We start from the raw sequence: 20,128 nt of genomic DNA, 5'->3' as shown, positions 1-20,128 counted from the left end.
GACGGCCCGTGTGGAGCGGTGCTAGGTGTGAAAGAAAAGCGTGTCTGGAGTTATAAATAGTCCTGGCGGTGAAGAATAAACCCGCTGTGGTCCCCTTCACCCTTCAGATGTAATAATGTGGCGTCGGGCGCCCATTTCTATAGCTGCACTGTTCACAGCGGATTAAAAGGCTTTTTGCAGGACTAATATCTTCGCCAGTCTTTAAATGGCTTAAGCATATGACCGCAGCCTTAAAAAGTGCTCAGGGGCCTTCTCCAAATTAATACCCAATCCCTTTTCACACGGAAATGAATTGTTTCGCGTCCTATAAACCCACAAACAGCACATAAATCAAGCGCTTTGGAGAAGAGGCTTTTAAATGCGGATTAAACCAGGAGAAAAGGTCTGAGTGACTTACACCACGAGCGGGTGTAGGGGGCCCGTCTCCACCACACATGCCACATTACACTCAGACTAACACAAATCGAAACGAGCACCATATTAACATGTGCTACATTTTCAAATAAAAAATCACAGTCTGAACAACGAACTGACTGTTTAGTTTACTTCACTAAGCCGGAGGAAATGCCACTGAACACATGTTTTGACAACATTTTTATTGGCTATTTTTGGATATGTAGTATTGTAAATGTATGTATTTATAGTATTTATTTAGTCTTGTAATATATATATATATATATATAAACTAATGACCAAAAAAGAGAAACGTGGGGTTTATTTTTGATCTTGGTGAGTGCCTGTACATTTCTCACCAGAGATTGACTAATGAATGAATGATTGAGTGTGAATGACACACTGATGAATTCAAACCTACTAAAGCCCCAAATAGACCCTTATCTTCTGGACAACAAATGTTTGATATAGATACGTAGCACTGAACTCCTACAGTGCTTGACAACAGTATCTTCTGAACAAAAAGGCTTCCCTTCAAAACCCAATCAATCTCCTTCAACTGACCAATTATTGTCACACTGTTTGAATTATTCAAAGGGAAGTGTGAGAATAATTAAACTGCTATAAAATAACATTAGTGTGGACAGGCCATTAGGGTAGGCTGTAATCGACAGCTTCAGAGGTCGTAGTTCAACTCACCAGTCCCCAACATTACCCCAAAACCCAGAGAAAGAAAACGAAAAATATTTCATCAAATTTCTTTTGGAATAGCCTACCATTAAACACATTCTTTTATTATTACGCGAGAGTAATATCTGCACATCCTGAATCTCAAAAGACGTCTAAACACAACCCCAATACAATAATAACACAATAATAACACTAAACATATTTTTACATAACATAACATAAATTACTAAACATATGCATTTATGTTGAACAAGCATAAAGGAATAATTATGTTTTAGTACAAAAAGCCTGTAACGTGTAGCCTACAGGTTTGGCTTTTACTAGGATCGATTCATAGCTTGATTTCACATGCCACCTAGAGGCTAAGAAGTGAACCTGCCCGCCTTTAGACTTAAAGACGGTAATATTCTTGTTAAATTTATTAGACCCATACAAAATATGTAGGTCAAAATATATGGTAAGTTATTAGGCTATATGAGAAATCAGTGTGTATTATTCTAATTTGCACCCTCCCCCATGTAAGGCAATTAACTAACAATATCAATTAATTAACTAGACTAATTAATTAACTATATTAATTAATGAACTAGTTCATTAAAGTAGCAGAGAGAGCCAGGCATCCTTCAGACTGTTTCCGGGTCATCTAAAGCGTGATGAGGGGTAGTGTGCGAGGGCACAAAGCTCGTGCTCTAACCCTCATTTATCTCCTCAACGGTCTCCCTACAACTCTGACACAAATGGGGCAATGCACTTTTCAGCTAACTTCCCCGCTATTTAAATATTAAACAATATAAAACATAAATGAGTCAATCTAGCTATTTAAAGCAATGCAATTGGTTCAAAAACTCTGTACTTGAGTTTTTAATGTGAATATACAGGACTGTGTCTAACAATGATTTAAATGGCTGTGGCTGAATTTCTGCCTTTGGAACAGCAGTAAGAATATAGACCAAACTTGTTTTGTAATACAGCATTTATTTACATTCCATCGACAATTATATAATGTCAAAAATGAGTCGACTGATTGTCTCAGTATTATATATACAGTACACACACACACACACACACACACACACACACACACACACTATACACATGGGAACTAATAATTATGAAGAACGGAGAACTGGGAAGACATTCGGGGGTGCACACGCGCTGAACTTTCACCTGGAAATGATCGTCTTTTGTTTTGATTTAGCTGACGCTGTTGTTGTGAGTTCCTGTGCGCGGTTCTCCAGCCCGATGATCTGAGTTCGTGGTTCTGCTGTTTGTAACTGTAACTCGGTCAGATCCTCCTGATCGACACGCGTCCGTCGCGTAACCGCAGCTGACGGCGTTGACGGGTTTAGTGGCGGACAGAAGAGCAGCTGCCGCGGGGAGACGGAAGGTCCGACCCGCCCGATGGAGATCTGATCTGATCTGATCTGATCTGATCCGACCCGCACCGACCCGATAAGAAGCTCGCGGCGCGTTCCCGTTAGCGCGCTCACGCTAGCACGACGGTATAACTGCCAAACGGCCCAGTTGCGACGTGGCTACATGCTAACTGTTTACTTAGTAACACATTTACCAGAACACCATCGTCATGGCGACACCGTTACCGCGCCGTCATCATGGCAACACCGTTACCGCGCCGTCATGGCAACACCGTTACCGCGTTACCGCGCCGTCATCATGGCAACACCGTTACCGCGCCGTCATAGCGACGCCGTTACCGCGCCGTCATGGCAACGCCGTTACCGCGTTACCGTGCCGTCATGGCAACGCCGTTACCGCGTCGCTGTGTAACAGGCAGTGTGTCGTCCAGGGCGCTGGTCCTGTAATCACGGGGGGGGGGGGGGGGGGTGTTCATCTTAACGGACGTTACCGACGTCCTCGTGTGTTGAAGGTTCAGGAACCGCCGGGCTGCTCGTGAGAAGATCGTTCACATCACACGTAGATCCACCAGTTTTCACTCACACACTCTTAGATTTACGCGGCGTTACAACGTGCTGTTCTATATGTTTGTTTCTATTTCTTGTTTGGTTTACACACGGTTCCGTTTTAAGGTGTCGAACAGAGACCGTCTTGATCCTCCAATGGGTGAAGAGAAGACGGAGACGCTGGACTTCGTGAAGGACTTCCAGGAGTACCTCAGCCAGCAGACACAGCATGTCAACATGATCTCAGGATCAGTCAGTGGCGTCAAAGACACGGACGACATCCCCGGAGGTGACGGCTGAGCGCACTAGCTACTGGGGTCCAGTAATGTCTTGTCATGTGGGTCTTGTATACGTGACCAGATAACTCACCTGAGCGCTGGCTGCATCTCTTGGCTGCTTAGAGCTGGTTGCTGTCTTTATGTCATGGGTAAAGAACAACAGATTCAGTGTCCGGGTTCTCCAGACAACATCTACAACCTGATGGGCAGTAAACTGTTCATGAGAATGAACTGACTAATTCATGTCACTCATAGAACTTCAGTGTTATTTCCATGGTTGGTATTTATATGGTCAAAATGGTGCACTACACACACACACACACACACACACACACACGAGATGTTGGACCTTGAATCTTCATTAGTATTCTATTAGAAATGACGAAATTGCACAAGATAGTCATAGCAAGTGCAATTTAAAATGGCACCCAGACAAGTCACATGCACACACAGACAAAATGTGGTTTTTTTCATGAAACTTCTTTCAGCCTTTGGATTATATGATCATTTTCATCCAATCTCACAAATATCATTATTGTCCAAACAGTAGGTGATGGTCCCAGGGTGATGGTCCCAGGGTGATGGTCCCAGGGTGATGGTCCCAGGGTGATGGTCCCAGGGTGATGGTCCGTGACGCACCTGTACTAACAGTGCTTTGCTTCTGCAGACCTTGGGCAGAATGGTCTGGAGCACCAAGCGGTGGACATGTCTCTGGAGGACGGCTCCGGCATGCTGGTGGACGGCTTTGAGCGCACCTACGACGGCAAACTCAAGTGCCGCTACTGTAACTACGCCACCAGGGGCACTGCGCGTCTCATCGAGCACATTCGCATCCACACAGGTGAGCAGGTGCTACGTTTCAACTGGTGCAGTTTGCTCGTCCTCCACCCATTAGTAGACCTGGCCCATTCAAAGTTCTAGTTGGGGATAAGGAGCTGATAAATTCACACATAAAGAACAATGCTCTCACATGGCCTGCTCTCCCTCTTTCTATCTCTCCGTCACTCCCCCCTTCAGGTGAAAAGCCCCATCGCTGTCACCTGTGCCCGTTCGCCTCCGCTTATGAGCGCCACCTGGAGGCGCACATGCGCTCTCACACGGGCGAGAAGCCCTACAAGTGTGAGCTGTGCTCCTTCCGCTGCAGCGACCGCAGCAACCTCTCGCACCACAGACGTCGCCGCCACAAGCTCCTCCCCATGAAGGGCGCTCGCTCCTCCCTCTCCCACCGCAAGATGCTGAGTGTTCTACAGAAGCGCGGCAGCTCCATGGGCTACGGGCGCCGGCTCCTCATCAACCTCAGCCCCCCCTCCATGGTACTGCAGAAGCCCAGCTCCGAGCAGCACCACCTGGGCGATTTCGGCCACGAGCTCCCTGCGCACGCTCACCTCCACCAGGAGGCCTACGAGGGCCTTGGTAAGGACCCTCAGGCGGCGGGCGCCGTGGGAGGCGCCTCCAGGGAGGAGCGGGATCTGGCTCTGGACAACCCGCTCAATCAGCTCTCCACGCTGGCCGGCCAGCTGGCCAGCCTGCCCCCCGAGGCACAGGGAGCTCCGGCGTCGCCCGGCGCCGAGTCCCTCCCGGACGAGAAGCCCACCTTCCTGGTGCAGCAGCCGGTGACCGCGCCGGCGGCCGTGTCGGCCAGCGTGGCCCAGGCCTCCTCGCCCATCACCCCGGAGCCCCGGCCGGCCCCGCACAGCGGCTGCAGTCCTGGCGTGGGGCCCTGCAGCGAGAGGACCAGCACGCCCAGCGGGACCAACAGCCAGCCGGGGACGCCCACCCCCACCCAGGACCCCCAGCTCCTTCACCACTGCCCTCACTGCCACATCTACTTCCCCGACAACATCCTCTACACCATCCACATGGGCTGCCATGGCTACGAGAACCCCTTCCAGTGTAATATCTGCGGGCACAGGTGCAGGAACAGGTACGACTTCGCCTGCCACTTCGCCAGAGGGCAGCATAAGCACTGAGCGTCTGGCCACGCCCCTCCCGCCCTCAGCGGGGCCAGAGTCCCGGACGCTCACGTGATCTACATTCCCATGACAAACAAGCTTTGGAATTTTCGTTGTGAAGTTTTTGCCCCTTTTATAAGCTCCCTTCCCCTTTGTATTTTTGTGGAAACATTTGTGAGGAACACGGTGAAGAATCTCACCTGTGTTCAACAGCCGATCTGTCTCTCACCTGTGTTCAAGAGACAATCCCTCTCTCACCTGTGTTCAAGAGACCGTCGTGTTGATATCTGATAGTATTGAATGGAAACTTGTATTTTGTTGAGTGCTTTTCAGACCCACGTTTAGCCCTTTAAGAGGAACAGAATCACGTAGTTTTAATAAGAATTGTGTCTGTGGGTGTTGGTGCATCTTCAAGTGGTACTCTTATCATTTTAGTTATGCCTAAACCCAATTTAATCTGCGCTAATCTGGGAAGTGTGCCTAAACAGCCTCCATCAGGATGGGGAGTGCTGTCAACCGTGTTTCTTTTTTGTCATTTTTGAATTGTACATCTGGAAGATAGCATATTCTATTATTCTATATATTACAGTGGTAGCATATTCTATTACAGTGGTTGCTCTTTATGTAGAATTAGAAATGATTTACAAAATGTTTGAATGTGTTGCTCTTCTAATAGAATTTACAAGGTCATCATCAGTTGCCATTTGATTTGATTTCATTTGATTGAGGGGGACGAATTCCAGTTTGTAGGTACCAGGCGGTACTTTTGATGGGCTTTAGCTGCATGCAGCAGAAATGTTTCATCAGATAATCACACCAGTCCACATCCGTCACCAAGTCCTGCACTGAGAGCTCTGCTGGCCACACTACCTGGACGAGGAGCACGTGTGTCCATGAACTGCTGTCCTGTTCTTTTCATGGTGTATTTCTGATCTGGAGGTCACTGCCCTTTGACACCAGACCTGTGTGTCTGACAAGGGGCTGTGTGGGGGGGCAGGACACTGGTGTGAAGCTTTAGATTTGGTTTTGACCTTCGGTTCGGTTTTGACCCGCCCTGTGGTTCCTTGGACATTCTGTGTGTGTGTGTGGTCCCAGTCCTCCGTATGGAGGTGACCTTTACAGTGCCGGTTCTGCCTGGGGCGTAGGGTTGAGTGGTGTGAGGGCAACACTACACCGCTCTCATTCCTACTAGCACAGATCCCTTGGCTACGTCCTCTAGTTGATATTTCGTATTTTGTGTGATGATATGTCCTTTACCATCGTAAGCTCCAGGCCTTTCTCAGCACATACTGGACGTGTTCAGTGGACAAACAGAGCAGGTGATTGTGTCTTTGTGCAGTGTGTGCACATTGCTAAAAATCTCTACACATCCCTCTCCATGCTAACAGAGGTGCCCTGCTGAACGTTAGTGATGTTGGATCCTTTTGTGGTGCTAAAATCAAGACATTTCCTGAGTCTGTCAAGCATAAATTATCAAGTATTGTATAAGAATTTCTGGTAAAGTTGGTGTTAATCATTAATAAATTGTGATGATGATATGTGTGTGTGTCTACAGTTGCCCTTAACTTGGGTCAGCTTAGAATGTGTCTCAGCAGAAGTGTGAACAAGACAGTTCGCCATCTTACACCAATGTGTGTAGCATCAGAAACGTGTGTGTGTGTGTCATAGCTGTGTGTATGCTGTCTGTTTGTGAGGATGCTTCTTTGTAGTGAGGACAGAGACATTGATGTGTGTTTGAAATGCTTTAATGAAGAGAAGAATTCAGCTGGAGTTTCATCTGTTTACGAGATGTATAGAGCTGGTTCAAGATCAACAGTGATTAGAGTGGGGGGGGGGGGGGGGGTTGACTGGGGTGAACTCACTCTTCCGATCCAGCAGGTTCCTCACCTGGGGGTTGAGAATATAGACACATATGGGGGGTTATAATAGTCACACAGGAGGTTTAGAAGACTGAGCATAACTGTCCTCACACCCACAAGCAGACGGCCCACATTTTCACTCTCAGCTGGTGTCCCGTGGCACTGGTGTCTGCGGGACGTCTACCCTGGGACGTCTACTGTGGACCGTTTGCTTACCCCCAGCATAATAACCTGCCTTTGCTTTTTCTAGTCTCAAGTGAGATGAAAGATTAAAAAATGTGACCTCTGACCTTGGAGCGTGATGGGCCCCAGTGTGACTGTGTGTGTGTGTTGGAAGGATCCCAGGGCTCTCTTCTTGCGGTTCAGGCAACCACGGCGACAGCGGGAGTAGAGGTCATCGTCTGCGCAGACGACCACCTTACACTGCAGGAAGACGTACGCATGCGTGCGCAGGAACTTGAAGGCCTGGAAGTGGAATCGGGCGAAGTTGTGCTGTCCGTTGGTGTACACTCGGACCGTGGCGTCCCTCGCACAGCTGAGACACAAGAGCACAGGAGGGCACACCTCTCCATCACCTGTGCACACACTAACCACCCTGGAGCTGTGCTGTGTGTCCAGGACTCCAGGCCAAGTGCAAAACATCTCTGCTTTTTACCCCTTAATAATAATAATAATAATAATGTCTGTCCAGGTTCAGAGAAGACAGCAGGTGAGTCAGAGGAACCTAGACTACAGAACCTTAGTACTAGCATACAATGAAAGACTGCAGATGACTGTGCAGGACAATGTGCAGGACACTGCAGGACACGGCCTCTGTGTGAGCAGCTCGGTATCTGTCAGTGGGGGAGGAGCCTGTGACATGGAGTGCTGGGACGGTTCAGTGTTACCATGGCTACGCACCTGTGCTTAAAGATGCTGCACCACGGTTTTGTTTATTCATTACAAAACAGTCAGACAGGGAGTCTACCATTAAAACATCAGACAGGGAGTCTACCATTAAAACATCAGACAGGGAGTCTACCATTGAAACATCAGGCAGGGAGTCTACCATTAAAACATCAGGCAGGGAGTCTACCATTAAAACATCAGGCAGGGAGTCTACCATTAAAACATCAGACAGGGAGTCTACCATTAAAACATCAGACAGGGAGTCTGCAATTAAAACATCAGGCAGGGAGTCTACCATTGAAACATCAGGCAGGGAGTCTACCATTGAAACATCAGGCAGGGAGTCTACCATTAAAACATCAGACAGGGAGTCTACCATTAAAACATCAGGCAGGGAGTCTACCATTGAAACATCAGGCAGGGAGTCTACCATTAAAACATCAGACAGGGAGTCTACCATTAAAACATCAGACAGGGAGTCTACCATTAAAACATCAGACAGGGAGTCTACCATTAAAACATCAGACAGGGAGTCTACCATTAAAACATCAGACAGGGAGTCTACCATTAAAACATCAGACAGGGAGTCTACCATTAAAACATCAGACAGGGAGTCTACCATTAAAACATCAGGCAGGGAGTCTACCATTAAAACATCAGACAGGGAGTCTGCAATTAAAACATCAGGCAGGGAGTCTACCATTGAAACATCAGGCAGGGAGTCTACCATTAAAACATCAGACAGGGAGTCTACCATTAAAACATCAGGCAGGGAGTCTACCATTGAAACATCAGGCAGGGAGTCTACCATTGAAACATCAGACAGGGAGTCTACCATTAAAACATCAGACAGGGAGTCTACCATTAAAACATCAGACAGGGAGTCTACCATTGAAACATCAGACAGGGAGTCTACCATTAAAACATCAGGCAGGGAGTTATACAGACAGGACAACATTGTACAGCCATTCAGTGACCGGTACATTCACGGCCATGACCACTAATATGTGCTGTATGCCAATATATTCGAATGATGGTATTTACCACATACCAATATATTCTAATAATAGTATTTACCAAATATTAATATATTCTAATTATAGTATTTACTATGTAGCAGTATATTCTAATAATAGTGTTTACCACATGCTCTGTCATGTAGTTTTTAGAAGAGTGTACTTCTATCTAGGATTCTCTGCTGTTGGCATATTTACCCGTTTTGCAGCAGATCGTAGTTTCTAGTCTGGAAGTTGTGGTTTGGAGATGCCACACAGTTCTCCAGGAAGAGGTCCAGACTGCTGTCCTCTCTGGTGAGCTGCACCTGTACATACAGCCTCTGGTTCAGCTGCACCACGTACGGCGAGTGGAGGATGGGGTAGGAGAAGCTGTCGGAGGGGTAGAAGTGCATGGTGGCGTTGAAGCGTCCCACGCCCGTGATGGAGCTGTTGGCCACCTCCTGGGCCTGGTACAGGTTCCCCACCGTGGTGTCACTCTCCATGTGGCAGCTCACATGCAGCAGGAAGTATTGCATCTGCCGCGTGATCTCACCGGACTGCGAGTGTGCCGCTCGCACGTTGTTGGTGTACATGACCCGGCCGCCCTTGATCTGAGACCACAGGAGAGCACACCAGCTAGTCAGAAGAGCGTCTTCCAGTTTGACGGGCACTAATCGTCATCACCGAGCACTGTTACCTCTCTGCTGGTTCCACACATGTTCAGAGGGAATCTGAAGGACACGTCATAGCTGTTACTGAAGGGTCTGCAGCGATGGTCGTCCAGGTAGAGATCCTGCCAACTGAATCCTAGTGAACTCAGGTAAGAGCGCTGGATCACAATGGTCATGTTATCAGAGGAACAGTCCACTCGACCTGCACACCAGGGCAGCAGAACCAGGGCGTCATCATCTCACAAACATCTACACGCCAGTCAGTAAGAGACTGCATGTGTCATTATTGGTGAAAGACGTGATCATTCATTTTTAACAGTAATAGGACAAGGCTTCTAAATGCTGATTTGAAAAATTTGTTAATCATATATTTAATCATATATTTTAAAAGGTGTCTTAGATTTATTTATTGGTTTTTGGTCTAAATCAGAATCACACAGGCTAAACTTTACATTTCACCTTTCTCTGAATCCAGTTGCACAGTTAATCTACACTGCAGGCTCTGTGCTGATCTCACCTGTGCCTCTGCCGGTGTCACGAGTGTCTGTGCTGGTCTTACCCGTGTGTGCTGGTAGTGAGCTGCTGAAGAGTGCCTTAAAGCCCCGAGCAACGACGGAATGGTCACTCCTGAACACCACAGTCATGTGTGATGAGGACGAATGGAAGTCCTGCAACGTGTCGTTGTAGCACAGCTTGGACAGCAGTGGCGAGGCCGTGGAGGGTCCATCGTGCACACGCACATAGTCACAATTACAGCAGTGCTCTAGACTACACACACACACACACACACACACACACACACACGTAGTCACAATTACAGCAGTGCTCAAGACTACACACACACGTCACAATTACAGCAGTGCTCGAGACTACACACACACACACACACACACACATAGGTTCCTAAAGGTGTTCTGACTGTACCCACTCAGTGTGTTCCTAAAGGTGTTCTGACTGTACTCAGTGTGTTCCTAAAGGTGTTCTGACTGTACTCACTCAGTGTGTTCCTAAAGGTGTTCTGACTGTACTCACTCAGGGTGTTCCTAAAGGTGTTCTGACTGTACTCAGTGTGTTCCTAAAGGTGTTCTGTCTGTACCCACTCAGTGTGTTCCTAAAGGTGTTCTGACTGTACTCAGTGTGTTCCTAAAGGTGTTCTGTCTGTACCCACTCAGTGTCTTCCTAAAGGTGTTCTGACTGTACTCAGTGTGTTCCTAAAGGTGTTCTGTCTGTACCCACTCAGTGTGTTCCTAAAGGTGTTCTGACTGTACTCAGTGTGTTCCTAAAGGTGTTCTGACTGTACTCAGTGTGTTCCTAAAGGTGTTCTGTCTGTACCCACTCAGTGTGTTCCTAAAGGTGTTCTGACTGTACTCAGTGTGTTCCTAAAGGTGTTCCGACTGTACTCAGTGTGTTCCTAAAGGTGTTCTGACTGTACCCACTCAGTGTGTTCCTAAAGGTGTTCTGACTGTACTCACTCAGTGTGTTCCTAAAGGTGTTCTGACTGTACCCACTCAGTGTGCTCCTAAAGGTGTTCTGACTGTACTCAGTGTGTTCCTAAAGGTGTTCTGTCTGTACCCACTCAGTGTGCTCCTAAAGGTGTTCTGACTGTACTCAGTGTGTTCCTAAAGGTGTTCTGTCTGTACCCACTCAGTGTGTTCCTAAAGGTGTTCTGACTGTACTCAGTGTGTTCCTAAAGGTGTTCCGACTGTACTCAGTGTGTTCCTAAAGGTGTTCTGACTGTACCCACTCAGTGTGTTCCTAAAGGTGTTCTGACTGTACCCACTCAGTGTGTTCCTAAAGGTGTTCTGACTGTACTCACTCAGTGTGTTCCTAAAGGTGTTCTGACTGTACCCACTCAGTGTGTTCCTAAAGGTGTTCTGACTGTACTCAGTGTGTTCCTAAAGGTGTTCTCACTGTACTCACTCAGTGTGTTCCTAAAGGTGTTCTCACTGTACTCACTCAGTGTGTTCCTAAAGGTGTTCTGTCTGTACTCACTCAGTGTGTTCCTAAAGGTGTTCTGACTGTACTCAGTGTGCTCCTAAAGGTGTTCTGACTGTACCCACTCAGTGTGTTCCTAAAGGTGTTCTCACTGTACTCACTCAAGGTCCACAAAGCTGAGGAAGATCCTCTGCCCCGTGGGAGCAGAGAGTTGCCATTCACAGTTTGCGTTGTCATGGTAATAATTTGGGTAGAAAGGGCTGGTGAAGGAGGCGGAGCCTGAGAGACGTCCTCCACAGCTTCCCACAGGTGCTGCAAATCAGGAGGAAACATGTAAATATCAGTGCTGTCGTCTCCCGCTGTGATAGGATGAGACCCCTCCCCTAAGCTGGTCCTTCTCTGTGATAGGATGAGACCCCTCCCCTAAGCTGGTCCTTCTCTGTGATAGGATGAGACCCCTCCACTAAGCTCCTCCTACTTTGTGATAGGGCAACTCTCCACCCTATGCTCCTCCTTCTCTGTGATAGGACGAGACTCCTCCCCTAAGCTCCTCCTCTTTGATAGGATGAGACTCCTCCCCTAAGCTCATCCTACTCTGTGATAGGTTGAGACTCCTCCCCTAAGCTCCTTCTTCTACACCACTTTTGATTTTCCTTATTCTTTGTAAATAAATGGCTGACCACGGGCATGTATGACGGGTCTTTGACGGGACTTAACACACTCAGACATAGTCAAACAGACATGGAGTCAGACAGGCATCCAACATTTTCCTCTGAGGTCAGTAAATCATCAGATTTGGGGAACCAAATCAATGAATCACTAAAGTGTTCAGAAATGGCCTGACGATTCAGTTTGAGTTCATTTTGAGTCAAAGCACTGCCTGCAATAACAAGGCAGCCTTAGTCATCAAATAATTTAATCAGTTTGTTTAAAGTCAAATGTCAAAATTAAATTTATTTATATAGTGCTTTTCACAACATGTGTTGTCACAATCTCATTTGCAGATCAAATCTCAAGTGCAAACATTCAAATATTGCTGCCAAGGCTTATTTTGTAATTGTGAAATCAATTTATAATTTATATAAACCAAACCTCAAGCTTCTTCATAAATAAACAGTTTTAGGTGAATAGAAAAATAAAATTTTGTAGTTAATAATTATGAAGTGTAAAGAGCGGTAAGATTATAGTCCAATGGGTAAAGAAACAGCACCAAACACTGTGTCAGAGCATTTAGAGTTTGGAGTATTTCTACACATTTGTGCAGAAATCTTTAATCACTTTGCTCATAGTAGATCTGACTTGAATTAAACCGAAGTTTAAACAGATATATTTATCTCAACTTAAAACAGATATATTTACCTAAACTTAACAGATATCTTTATCTCAACAGATATATTTATCTAAATAAGAAGAAGACACACCAAACACTGAGTTCAGAACATGTAGAGTTTGCAGTATTTCTACACATATTTCAGAGAAAGTCCTTCATCTTTTTTTTCGATAGCTGAGAAGACTTACGTGTTGTAGTGTCGTAGTAACAGTAATCTGTGTGGGAGATGACAGTGAAAGATCAACATAACTGGTCATACTGCTCCCTGCTAACATCAGTTCTGCTTAATGCTCTGAAATTATCTCCACATTTCAGTCACCTTTGAAGTGTTTTCAATTAGGAGGAGGTGGAAAAGTTTCTATATGACAGTAAATGTCTAAATTCTAAAATTCATTTCATGGGATTCTAAAGTTCAGAGAGAGTAGATCTGGTATTTTCTTTGAAATTACTCATTTCATTGCGGCCACAACAAGAGTTGGCAATGCAAACTTGTGTCATTAATGTACATCTTACCATTGAAGTCGTGACAACAGTTTCCATTGTACACACAGGACATAGAGCAGGAACAGGTGCTAAGGTAACGTCCACAGTTCCCCCGGCAAGAACTATAGGCTAGCAGAGAGAGACACACATTTACTTTGTATATATACTGTTTTAGATTAATAGAAAATGTATGTACATCTGTTATTAATAGTTATGTCGTAGTTATTAATAGGTAAGTTGTAGTTATTAATAGTTAATCGTTTTAAAGTGTAAATAGGGGTAAGATTCCAGTCCAATAGGTAAAGAAACTGCACTAAACCCAGACACACCAAACACTGAGTTCAGAACATTTAGAGTTTGCAGTATTTCTACACATATTTGAGAGAAAGTCCTTCATCTTTTTTCTGATAGCTGAGAAGACTTACGTGTTGTAGTGTCGTAGTAACAGTAATCTGTGTGAGAGATGACAGTGAAAGATCAACATAACTGGTCATACTGCTCCCTGCTAACATCAGTTCTGCTTAATGCTCTGTGTTCACACCACATTTCAGTCACCTAAGTGTTTTCAATTAGGAGGAGGTGGAAAAGTTTCTATATGACAGTAAATGTCTAAATTCTAACATTCACTTAATGGGTTTCTAAAATTCAGAGAGAGTAGATCAGGTCTTTCCTTTGAATTTACTCATTTCATTGCTGCCACAACAAGAGCTGGCAATGCAAACTTATGTCATTAATGTACATCTTACCATTGAAGTCGTGACAACAGTTTCCATTGTACACACAGGACATAGAGCAGGAACAGGTGCTAAGGTAACGTCCACAGTTCCCCCGGCAAGAACTATAGGCTAGCAGAGAGAGAGACACACGTCAGTGCACTACAGTTCTACACACAGCAATTTCAGGTTAGTCCCAAAACTACAGAACACATGTCCAGAACCTCTGTGTGTCTCCTCTTCAGCAACTCCACCTTCAGCAAGGAGGGTCTAGTGTACCAAGAACAGTATTACCCCACCACCAAACCAAAGTCACTAATGTACCTGTGTATGTCTCAACAGCAGTGGTGGTTTCGGCTGTTTAAACAAAAACATAAAATGAAAAATCAACTTGAAGAACAATAACCCTCAACATCATCAATGTAAATCTGGAGTTAGGGTACCACAGCTCCCATGTGATCATTACTGAGCACTTTGTAACTCGCTCTGGATAAAAGCATCTGCTAAATGCCCTGAATGTAAATGTAAAACTCAAACACATTTCAAGTTGATTTCAGAATTGCTGAACATATTTCTGTTCTCCTTGTCTGCAGGCACCAGCAGTTCTTCAGTGTTCAGGCTCAGAACTATGGAACACAGTGCCACATCTCTGTTTCTGCTCAACACTTTCCTCCATTTAAACTGAAGTTTAAACATATATTTAACTAAAATTAACAGTTAAATATATGAAAAATTATTATAATTATTATTGTTACAACAGTGTGCGGTCTTTGCAGCAAGCCATCAACTACTGTAATCAATGCTCATCTGCATATCCACTACTGTAATCCGAGCTCATCTGCATATCAACTACTGTAATCAGAGCTCATCTGCATATCAAATCTGAAGCACCAAAATCCAAATGTTGTTTCCTAGGTTTCTTTTGGGATTCTGAAATCTAATTAAACATCATCTATATAAATCAAATATCCCTTTACTTTGTATATATACTGTTTTAGGTGAATAGAAAAATGTATGTACATCAGTTATTAATAGTTACGTCGTAGTTATTAATAGGTAAGTTGTAGTTATTAATAGTTAATCGTTTTAAAGTGTAAATAGGGGTAAGATTCCAGTCCAATAGGTAAAGAAACTGCACTAAACCCAGACACACCAAACACTGAGTTCAGAACATTGAGTTTGCAGTATTTCTACACATAGCCTATTTGAGAGAAAGTCCTTAATCTTTTTTCTGATAGCTGAGAAGACTTACGTGTTGTAGTGTCGTAGTAACAGTAATCTGTGTGAGAGATGACAGTGAAAGATCAACATAACTGGTCATACTGCTCCCTGCTAACATCAGTTCTGCTTAATTCTCTGAAATTATCTCCACATTTCAGTCACCTTTGAAGTGCTTTCAATTAGGAGGAGGTGGAAAAATGTTCTATATGACAGTAAATGTCTAAATTCTAACATTCATTTCATGGGATTCTAAAGTTCAGAGAGAGTAGATCAGGTCTTTCCTTTGAATTTACTCATTTCATTGCTGCCACAACAAGAGCTGGCAATGCAAACTTATGTCATTAATGTACATCTTACCATTGAAGTCGTGACAACAGTTTCCATTGTACACACAGGACATAGAGCAGGAACAGGTGCTAAGGTAACGTCCACAGTTCCCCCGGCAAGAACTATAGGCTAGCAGAGAGAGAGACACACGTCAGTGCACTACAGTTCTACACACAGCAATTTCAGGTTAGTCCCAAAACTACAGAACACATGTCCAGAACCTCTGTGTGTCTCCTCTTCAGCAACTCCACCTTCAGCAAGGAGGGTCTAGTGTACCAAGAACAGTATTACCCCACCACCAAACCAAAGTCACTAATGTACCTGTGTATGTCTCAACAGCAGTGGTGGTTTCGGCTGTTTAAACAAAAACATCAAATGAAAAATCAACTTGAAGAACAATAACCCTCAACATCATCAATGTAAATCTGGAGTTAGGGTACCACAGCTCCCATGTGATCATTACTGAGCACTTTGTAACTCGCTCTGGATAAAAGCATCTGCTAAATGCCCTGAATGTAAATGTAAAACTCAAACACATTTCGAGTTGATTTCAGAATTGCTGAACATATTTCTGTTCTCCTTGTCTGCAGGCACCAGCAGTTCTTCAGTGTTCAGGCTCAGAACTATGGAACACAGTGCCACATCTCTGTTTCTGCTCAACACTTTCCTCCATTTAAACTGAAGTTTAAACATATATTTAACTAAAATTAACAGTTTAAATATATGAAAAATTATTATAATTATTATTGTTACAACAGTGTGCGGTCTTTGCAGCAAGCCATCAACTACTGTAATCAATGCTCATCTGCATATCCACTACTGTAATCCGAGCTCATCTGCATATCAACTACTGTAATCAGAGCTCATCTGCATATCAAATCTGAAGCACCAAAATCCAAATGTTGTTTCCTAGGTTTCTTTTGGGATTCTGAAATCTAATTAAACATCATCTATATAAATCAAATATCCCTTTACTTTGTATATATACTGTTTTAGGTGAATAGAAAAATGTATGTACATCAGTTATTAATAGTTACGTCGTAGTTATTAATAGGTAAGTTGTAGTTATTAATAGTTAATCGTTTTAAAGTGTAAATAGGGGTAAGATTCCAGTCCAATAGGTAAAGAAACTGCACTAAACCCAGACACACCAAACACTGAGTTCAGAACATTGAGTTTGCAGTATTTCTACACATAGCCTATTTGAGAGAAAGTCCTTAATCTTTTTTCTGATAGCTGAGAAGACTTACGTGTTGTAGTGTCGTAGTAACAGTAATCTGTGTGAGAGATGACAGTGAAAGATCAACATAACTGGTCATACTGCTCCCTGCTAACATCAGTTCTGCTTAATTCTCTGAAATTATCTCCACATTTCAGTCACCTTTGAAGTGCTTTCAATTAGGAGGAGGTGGAAAAATGTTCTATATGACAGTAAATGTCTAAATTCTAACATTCATTTCATGGGATTCTAAAGTTCAGAGAGAGTAGATCAGGTCTTTCCTTTGAATTTACTCATTTCATTGCTGCCACAACAAGAGCTGGCAATGCAAACTTATGTCATTAATGTACATCTTACCATTGAAGTCGTGACAACAGTTTCCATTGTACACACAGGACATAGAGCAGGAACAGGTGCTAAGGTAACGTCCACAGTTCCCCCGGCAAGAACTATAGGCTAGCAGAGAGAGAGACAGACACACGTCAGTGCACTACAGGTCTACACACAGCAATTTCAGGTTAGTCGTGGCCCCAAAACTATAGAACACATGTTCAGAACCTCTGTGTGTCTCCTCTTCAGCAACTCCACCTTCAGCAAGGAGGGTCTAGTGTACCAAGAACAGTATTACCCCACCACCAAACCAAATTCACTAATGTACCTGTGTATGTCTCAACAGCAGTGGTGGTTTCGGCTGTTTAAACAAAAACATAAAATGAAAAATCAACTTGAAGAACAATAACCCTCAACATCATCAATGTAAATCTGGAGTTAGGGTACCACAGCTCCCATGTGATCATTACTGAGCACTTTGTAACTCGCTCTGGATAAAAGCATCTGCTAAATGCCCTGAATGTAAATGTAAAACTCAAACACATTTCGAGTTGATTTCAGAATTGCTGAACATATTTCTGTTCTCCTTGTCTGCAGGCACCAGCAGTTCTTCAGTGTTCAGGCTCAGAACTATGGAACACAGTGCCACATCTCTGTTTCTGCTCAACACTTTCCTCCATTTAAACTGAAGTTTAAACATATATATTTATCTCAACTTAACAGATATATTTATCCAGAGCCGGAGTGGACCCCTTTTTCAGCCCGGGAGTTTCATGCCCAAATCCGCCCCAAAATGATTTTTCCCTCCCAATCGGCCCAAACTAGAGACTGACATGAGCCGGCCCATTGGGAATCCTCCCGAATCTCCCGATTAGCCACTCCGGCTCTGTATTTATCCCAACTTAATAGATATATTTATCTAAAATTAACAGATATATTTATCTAAACTTAACAGATATATTCATCTAAACTTAACAGATAAATGTATGTAATCTTTAAACAGTCACATTTTATATTTTCTTTATGTGCCTGTTTCCACTGTATATTTGTTAAGTGACTGAATATGAGAAAACTGATATAGAAATGAACAATTATTATAATTATTATTGTTACAACAGTGTGGGGTCTTTGCAGCAAGCCATCAACTACTGTAATCAGTGCTCATCTGCATATCAACTACTGTAATCAATGCTCATCTGCATATCAAATCTGAAGCACCAAAATCCAAATGTTGTTTCCTAGGTTTCTTTCTGGATTCTGAAATCTATTTAAACATCATCTATATTAATCAAATATCCCTTTAACTTTGTATATATACTGATTTAGGTGAATATAAAAAATATGTACATCAGTTATAAACAGTTAAGTCATGGTTATTAATAGGTAAGTTGTAGTTATTAATAGTTAATAGTTTTAAAGTGTAAATAGGGGTAAGATTCCAGTCCAATAGGTAAAGAAATAGCACCAAACCCAGACACACCAAACACTGAGTTCAGAACATGTAGAGTTTGCAGTATTTCTACACATATTTGAGAGAAAGTCCTTCATCTTTTTTTCTGATAGCTGAGAAGACTTACGTGTTGTAGTGTCGTAGTAACAGTAATCTGTGTGAGAGATGACAGTGAAAGATCAACATAACTGGTCATACTGCTCCCTGCTAACATCAGTTCTGCTTAATTCTCTGAAATTATCTCCACATTTCAGTCACCTTTGAAGTGTTTTCAATTAGGAGGAGGTGGAAAAGTTTCTATATGACAGTAAATGTCTAAATTCTAGCATTCATTTCATGGGTTTCTAAAGTTCAGAGAGAGTAGATCAGGTCTTTCCTTTGAATTTACTCATTTCATTGCTGCCACAACAAGAGCTGGTAATGCAAACTTGTGTCACTAATGTACATCTTACCATTGAAGTCGTGACAACAGTTTCCATTGTACACACAGGACATAGAGCAGGAACAGGTGCTAAGGTAACGTCCACAGTTCCCCCGGCAAGAACTATAGGCTAGCAGAGAGACAGACACACGTCAGTGCACTACAGGTCTACACACAGCAATTTCAGGTTAGTCGTGGCCCCAAAACTACAGAACACATGTCCAGAACCTCTGTGTTTCTCCTCTTCAGCAACTCCACCTTCAGCAAGGAGGGTCTAGTGTACCAAGAACAATATTACCCCACCACCAAACCAAAGTCACTAATGTACCTGTGTATGTCTCAGCAGCAGTGGTGGCTGTTTAAACAAAAACATAAAATGAAAAATCAACTCGAAGAACAATAACCCTCAACATCATCAATGTAAAACTCAAGCACATTTGAGTTGACTTCAGAGTTCATAAAATACAGTATTTCCGCATGCATCATCAGTTCTTCAGTATTGTGGCTCATATAAACATTTTTCAACATTTTTATAAATTTCTCTTGCTCACAGTCACATTTTTTGTTTTAGTCATGGCAACAGTTTCCAAGTTACAGATAGTAGCGAGAGCAGGAGAAGCTGCTGAATGAAAGCCACAGCGCCACCTACAGGAAGGAGGACCTAGTGTGGAAAGAACAGCAGTAACACCACCACCAGTGCTCTCCATCACCCCAGCATACAACTGTGCTTTATGTTCTTGTGTAAATCATAGCAGTTACCTCAGCACTGACAGAACTCTGAGATATCTGAGATAACTCTGAGATATCTGAGATAACTCTGAGATATCTGAGATGCACTTTCTAATGTAAGATGGAACTCTGATAAGGACTAAGTCTTCTATTCTTTTCTGAACAGTGAGACCTGGAGGTATGAAGAGCTGATTGGCTGTCCCTCTCTAGTGTGAAGAGCTGATTGGCTGTCCCTCTCTAGTGTGAAGAGCTGATTGGCTGTCCCTTCCTGGTGTGAAGAGCTGACTGGCTGTCCCTCCCTATTGTGAAGAGCTGATTGGCT

General features: G+C 43.7%; 2 protein-coding genes across 4 annotated transcripts; one reads left to right on the top strand and one right to left on the bottom strand.

The window, feature by feature from the left end:
• The first annotated feature begins 2,162 nt into the window (after nt 1-2,162).
• ikzf5 (IKAROS family zinc finger 5) lies at nt 2,163-6,773 on the top strand. Of its 3 annotated transcripts, none has more exons than XM_076978490.1 (4): nt 2,163-2,295; nt 3,132-3,294; nt 3,951-4,124; nt 4,301-6,773. In XM_076978490.1, exons 1-4 carry the CDS (start codon nt 2,179-2,181, stop codon nt 5,251-5,253), a joined length of 1,407 nt encoding a protein of 468 aa, XP_076834605.1. In that variant the 5' UTR covers nt 2,163-2,178; the 3' UTR covers nt 5,254-6,773. The 3 variants fall into 3 exon arrangements, with proteins under 3 accessions (XP_076834605.1, XP_076834606.1, XP_076834607.1); XM_076978491.1 differs by having other exon boundaries at nt 2,233-2,585; XM_076978492.1 differs by having other exon boundaries at nt 2,233-3,018.
• A 269-nt stretch (nt 6,774-7,042) lies between these two features.
• On the bottom strand, nt 7,043-19,628 carry LOC143480294 (CUB and zona pellucida-like domain-containing protein 1). Its single transcript, XM_076977876.1, has 19 exons — nt 19,406-19,628; nt 19,109-19,207; nt 18,784-18,810; nt 17,535-17,567; nt 17,234-17,332; nt 16,908-16,934; nt 15,979-16,011; nt 15,688-15,786; nt 15,362-15,388; nt 14,434-14,466; nt 14,143-14,241; nt 13,822-13,848; nt 13,427-13,525; nt 13,102-13,128; nt 11,745-11,895; nt 10,208-10,416; nt 9,675-9,850; nt 9,197-9,588; nt 7,043-7,629 (listed from the first exon to the last, which is right to left on the bottom strand). The coding sequence occupies exons 2-19, from the start codon at nt 19,149-19,151 to the stop codon at nt 7,347-7,349; spliced, it is 1,884 nt and encodes a 627-aa protein (XP_076833991.1). The 5' UTR covers nt 19,152-19,207; nt 19,406-19,628; the 3' UTR covers nt 7,043-7,346.
• Between the last annotated feature and the right edge of the window lie 500 nt (nt 19,629-20,128).

Source organism: Brachyhypopomus gauderio, chromosome 17 (assembly GCF_052324685.1).
Source record: "Brachyhypopomus gauderio isolate BG-103 chromosome 17, BGAUD_0.2, whole genome shotgun sequence".
Classification (NCBI taxonomy): domain Eukaryota; kingdom Metazoa; phylum Chordata; class Actinopteri; order Gymnotiformes; family Hypopomidae; genus Brachyhypopomus; species Brachyhypopomus gauderio.
Note: the sequence above shows the minus strand (reverse complement) of the source record. Positions and strands in the feature narration are given on the sequence as shown.